Source organism: Otolemur garnettii, unplaced genomic scaffold, assembly GCF_000181295.1.
Source record: "Otolemur garnettii isolate 467f Iridium unplaced genomic scaffold, OtoGar3 scaffold00094, whole genome shotgun sequence".
In the NCBI taxonomy this organism is placed as follows: Eukaryota; Metazoa; Chordata; class Mammalia; order Primates; family Galagidae; genus Otolemur; species Otolemur garnettii.
In genome coordinates this window covers 2501274-2506812 of record NW_003852489.1, presented here as the reverse complement: position 1 = coordinate 2506812, position 5539 = coordinate 2501274, and the positions used below count along the sequence as shown (strand labels likewise).

The following is a 5539-nucleotide window of genomic DNA, read 5'->3' as shown; positions in this document are numbered from 1 at the left end:
CAGAGAAGCTGAGAAATGCAAGGGGGGGGGCATTTATAAAAATGAGACCATGGGAGAGAAGTAGCAGAGGAGAAGACGGACGCAGAGGTCTGGAAACAGAGGAGGCGAGTAGAGGACTGAGCCAGGAGCCGAAGCCAGGTGGGCCTGGACCTCCTACCTGCATGAAGGCTCCTAGGATCTTCCGGGCTTCCTGGTAGAGCTTTTCTCCATCCCACTGAGGGTTGAGTCTCTTCAGCTCTCTAGCCAGTCGGTTGTGCTCGCGGAGAAAGAGGGTGTGGGAAGTGGCCAGCAGGGTCTGCTCTGAGGCTCGGGAATCTCCTGAAAACACAGAAGACGGGAAGGTGGCCTCTGGGATCTGGTAACAGAACCCTCTTCCAAGCCCCTCCTGCCAGTTAACTTTTGAGAATCAGGTGGAGAGGGATGGATGGGGAATGGGAGAAGAATCACAGGGTTTAACTTAGGTCTATACACATATTTTTTAGCTTTCTTATTTGGGCAAGTTACTAATGTTTTTAAACCTCAGTCTCCTTGCCCATGAAAGTGGGAATAAAAAAGTCTATCAGACAGGAATGTAATAAAGGCCACCTGTGAGATGCAAGGAGGGAAAGTTTTGTTAATTATAATTCAACTACCTGCTAAGAAGGGCAGTTGAAATAAATGAGGGGCTTTTCAGAGACTTTATTGAACAACTTTGAAGGTTTTAGGAATGCAGGTTTGAGGTAAGAGCCTGGGCAGGGCTGAATGCCTCTAGGTAATAAAGAGAGAGTAATCTAGATGGGGGGCCTAGAACCTATTCAGGGCCTGGAAAGGAGTAAGGATGGGAGGCAATTAAATGGTGAAAGACCAGGGTCCTCCAATCTTTAGGCATGTCTACTGAATTCATAAATTCTTGGTGTTAGTGCATATTTTTATGAAAACAAGGGAAGAGTTTGGCTTTGTGTCTGGATTGACGTGGGGTATGTGTGAACACAAAATCCAAAAGATGTACCAACACATCTTGGTCTCTGGGCAGGCTTTCTGCCATGTCAGGGTGGTCAGGGGGGTTGTCCCAGGAGAGTAGAATTTTGAAGGAGGAAAGGTCCCCAGAAGCCAGAGACAGAGGACCAGGAGGGCGTGAGCCCCTGGAATGAACAGAATTAGGAGGGCTTTGGTCATGCACAGGTTGTACAGAATGGGGCTGTTTACTCAATGCCTTATATACACATTCCTCTTAATCTAGAACTTCCTCTTCCACAAAATTGTCTTGATAGGTGTACTGAAAATGAGAACCAAGTTTCATCAGTAAAGATATTCATTACCTAAACAATTGCACAGAAAACTAGAAATAACTAAACGTGTCCACATAGAGTTGAGAAAATAAACTATACTTCCTAAAATGTTAGGCAGCACCAGGCAGCCATTAAGCATCATGCTGTAGATAGTTAATGGCTTGGAGTGTATTAAGAGAAGGCGTCAGCTTCCAGAGCATTATTTATAGTAGAACCCCAATTATGTAAAACAATGTAGAACTACATCTATGACAAAAAAAAAATACTGGAATGATAGGCCTTAAAAATTGTTAATGATGATTTCTCGTGGGTGGTGGGATTGGGTGAATTTTCTTTTTATTTTCTTTGAGCTTTTCTGGATGTCCTCATTTTGTATTACGGTGAACACATGTTCTTGGCTTCTCTATTCATCTGGGTCCTTCTGCCAGTCCTGGACCAGTGCCAGGGTCAGCAGTGGTTTGGTGTGCTGTGTATTTTTCCAGCAAGAGGATGAGAAAGGAGCAAAGCCTCCTTGGATAACCCCCTTGTCCTTGGGCCCTTCTTCTCCCAGCCTAGACTTACCTGCTAGGAAGCAGGGCACCTGGGCAGTGGCGTTGATGAACTCACAGGGGCTTGGTTTCTTGTTGACAAAAGGCAGGTAGGGCAGCCCATGGTCTGAGAACTCCTGGTTGACAGCTAGAAGGCCCAGGGGGCTGCTGAGGTTGCGGAGACGGCTGGCCAGGCTTGGCTCGGTGCCATACACGAGACTGGCATCCAGGAAGGGGGTCAGAGCATTGATCTGTTCTCTGGCCAGTGATTGGTAGGGCGGAGTGGGACAGACGAACCCGGCTCTGAAGAAAGGCATGCACTTCCCTTGAGTCCTCACCTTGGGGTCATTGGGTGGGAACTGCAGAGAGGTTGGGTATATGAGACCAGGCAAAGGTAGCACAGCTGGGCCCTGGTGACCTCTTCCCAGGGCAAGTCTGCATGCAAAGATGCTGATGGCACCCTCCCGGGATCCCAGTAACAGATGCTGACCCTAGACACTTCCTGCTGATATTGCACACCCTGGACCCATAATACCCTGAAGTTCATTACATCCTGCTGTGTAAAAGAGCTGAGGGTAGTCATTCAGTCCTTTATAGTGAGGGCTCTGAATTTTCAATGGGAAGGGAGTCCTGACTTCCCTGAGTGGGAAAACAGACATGAGATGTTAATAATTACTATTAATAACAGCTATCATTTATTTTTGGGCCTACTATGTGCCAGGCATTATGTATACTTTATCTCACTTCTGTCCTCGGAAAACCCCGTAAGGTGGACAATTCAGTCCTATTTTACAGGTGAGGAAACTGAGGCTCAGGGCAGTTAAGTAACTTGCCTAAGAACTTACAACTGGAAGGGAAAGATGTAGGATTTAGATTTATATTGGCTTCACTCCACAGTGCATAGGCTTTATACCACAGCACATAGCCTTGAGTTGTTGTTGAAGTGAATTACTTTTTCTCTAGCTGTAAAGCCCATGAATGAAAAGAAGAGGTTTACCCCTGCAAGATCCTCTCTCTTCCTGCTGGAAATTCCCATAAATCCTTGCTGCTTACTTTGATTCATCCAAATTTCAGCTTCCTCTGGGAGCTGAAGTCATCTTTTAGGGTGACTCACAGCAGTGTTTTGAATATTTTACTGTGTATAAGATAAGTTGCCTGGGAATCTTGGTACAATGTTGAATGTATTTCCCAATGTCTGGGGCAAGGCTTGAGCATTTGCATTTCTATTAAGCCTCCCGGTGTTACCACTGCTGGTGCTTCCCAAAGCTCCCCAGAGCTTCCCAGTATTGCCATTAGTAGTTTACTTATTCATTTCCATGTTGGCCCTTTGTTCTTGAGAGCAGGAGCAGTGTCTTATAAACTTTTGTATCTCCATGCTCTATGTATTAGGTGGCATGGATTAGGTAGTTAATGTCTATTTACTGAATAAAGGGATGAGTGAATGTAGAGATGTGAGAGGCTTGAGAAGCTATCAAATGAGTATCTAAGATCCACCAAGAGATCCCAGCTGAAGGATTGGAAGTGTCTCTTATATCAGGGTGGGCAAGGGATTCATCAGAGACATCCAGACAGCCGCAGGACCTACCATGATGGGAAAGCAGTTGCCTCCCTGGATACAGTACTCATCACATTGGGCTTTGGAGAACTCACTACTCCCCAGCTCAGTGTCTGGAGCAAATCCCAGGTCGTGGTCCACAATTTGGCCCCACTGCATGAAGAATAGGGACCTGTTTTGGTCCAGGACACCCTTCTCATCCCTGTAGTTGGCAATCTCGTTGGATACCTTGCGTGCCTACAGATGGAGAGAGAAAGGGAGGGTGGACTGGAGGAAAAAGCGCTTTGAGGATTCAGATTCAACTAGGGTTTACTAAGGGCCGACAATGTAACAGGTCCATTTAATTCTCATGAGGAGCTTGTGAGGTGAGTGGCATTACCCCATCTTGTAGAGGAGGAGACTGAATCCTGGAGAGGGTCAGTCAGTTCTCCACGGTCCTGCAGCTACAAAGGGGCAGGGATGGGAACCGACCCCGGTCTGTATGACTTGATGACTTGCAAGGCCAGTGCCCTTCCCATTAGGGAGAGGGAAAATAAAGACAGGCTGCTTTGCGAAGTGAGTGCCACGGAGGTGCCGGGTGTCTGAGGATTTAAAAGAGGGGCTCTAGTAGGGCCTGCCAGCTCCGATGAGGCCAACAGATAGGACCTCCAGGCAAACGACAGCTGATGCACGCCAGGGGCTGGGGCAGGGGTACGCGCCAGCAGGATGGGGCTGGGAGGCCATCTGCCCGGGAGACCCCAGGGTATCTGGCCTGCGGCAGCTGGGAGTCGACCAACACGTGGCTGGGCTCCGTGCTCCGAGCTCTGCTGCCGCCTAGTGGCCAGTCCAAATCCTCTCTCTCCGGGAAGCGGCTCCGCAGCGGGTCCCTCTACCCTCCCACCTACGTCTTCCTTTCCGTGTGTGCTGGGGGGCACATCCCTTCCCTCTGATTCCCATCATCGCCTCCCCTCCCCGGCCCACCCTCACCAGCGGGACAGGGAAGCCGTTCCGCGTCTTCTCCGGAGTCCACCCGAAGGGCAGGGAGAGCCCGTCCTCGTACTCGGCCGGCAGCCACCTCGCCAGCGCCCTGTTGGCGGCGCCCAGCGCCGGGCTCCTCCTGAAAGCCAAGATCCGCCCTCAGCTTCGGGTTCTAGCCCCACTGAGCCCGGGATTCCACAGCTCCAGACCCCCTGAGGGATCCCCGGGAGCCTCCGCCGGAGGGAAAGGGGACGCAGAGGGCAAGAGTCAAACGGGTTTCCGAACCGCTCCTGAGGGCGCGGGCCCCTCTGCTTTGGGGAAAGGTGTCTCTTCCCGTGAGATTGCGGGGTCCCTGGGACTGCTGGAGACTCGTGATCTTTAGAAAGTGGAAAGTTGGGCGTGCAAGTCCGGGAGGGCAGGGCATTGGCAGCGGCAGTAGCAGTTCTGCCTAGAATGCCCAAGGAGCAAAGCCCCTGGTGGGGCGGCACGTCTGTCCCTCACGTCCACCCTTGCCCAAGCACCTGTTGTTACAGTCTCCTGAGATGGTGCGGTAAGGGCTGTTGAAGTCGCATTTCACTGCCAGAGCAGGAGCATCGCAACCCACCTCCGAAGACAACGAGGTCAGGTCCAGGCTGGGCACTGAAACAGAAGGACCCCCAAATGGGCGGAGCTCCTCCATTTAGAGGCGTGGGTGGGAGGCAGAGCACAGAAATCATGTGTTTTGAACACATGCCATGTTCTAGGCAAGCGCTTCTCAGGTGATTTCTCATTTAATCCTGACAACTCATTAAAGTAAGAGTTTTAAATTCCCATTTTACAGAGAAAAAACTGAGACCATAGCGCGCGAGAGACTTGCCACAGGCCACACCCATAATGAGTAATTGGGAATGTTCCCAGCGTGGCTTTCAGGTCGAGATTCATTTTAATCTACAAATCTTTCTTTTAGAATGAAAATACTCCTGGGGATGATTTTTGTACTTTACACTTCTGACAAAGGTCTGATAACTAGAGAACTCTAACTGATCAATAAGAAAAGAATAAATAATCCTATTTCCATGTGGGCAAGAGACTTGAACAGAAACTTCTCTGATGAAGACAGGAGCATGACCTACAAACATATGAAAAATTGTTCATCATCCTTAATCATCAGAGAAATGCAAATCAAAACCACTTTGAGATGTCATCTAACTCCAGTAAGATTAGCCCACATCGGCTCGGCGCCTGTGGCTCAA

General features: G+C 49.5%; 1 protein-coding gene across 2 annotated transcripts in view; it reads right to left on the bottom strand.

Annotated features, from left to right (window-relative positions):
* The window catches only part of LPO (lactoperoxidase), a 33632-nt gene that overhangs the window by 18315 nt on the left and 9778 nt on the right, over positions 1–5539 (bottom strand). The window contains exons 2-6 of one of the 2 annotated variants that reach the window (XM_012808766.1): positions 4829–4946; positions 4317–4446; positions 3381–3587; positions 1830–2154; positions 158–318 (exon numbers count right to left, since the gene is read on the bottom strand). In XM_012808766.1, the coding sequence (XP_012664220.1) occupies positions 158–318; positions 1830–2154; positions 3381–3587; positions 4317–4446; positions 4829–4946 (941 nt within the window). The remainder of the gene's footprint in view (positions 1–157; positions 319–1829; positions 2155–3380; positions 3588–4316; positions 4447–4828; positions 4947–5539) is intronic. The other variant, XM_012808765.2, reaches the window with a different exon arrangement.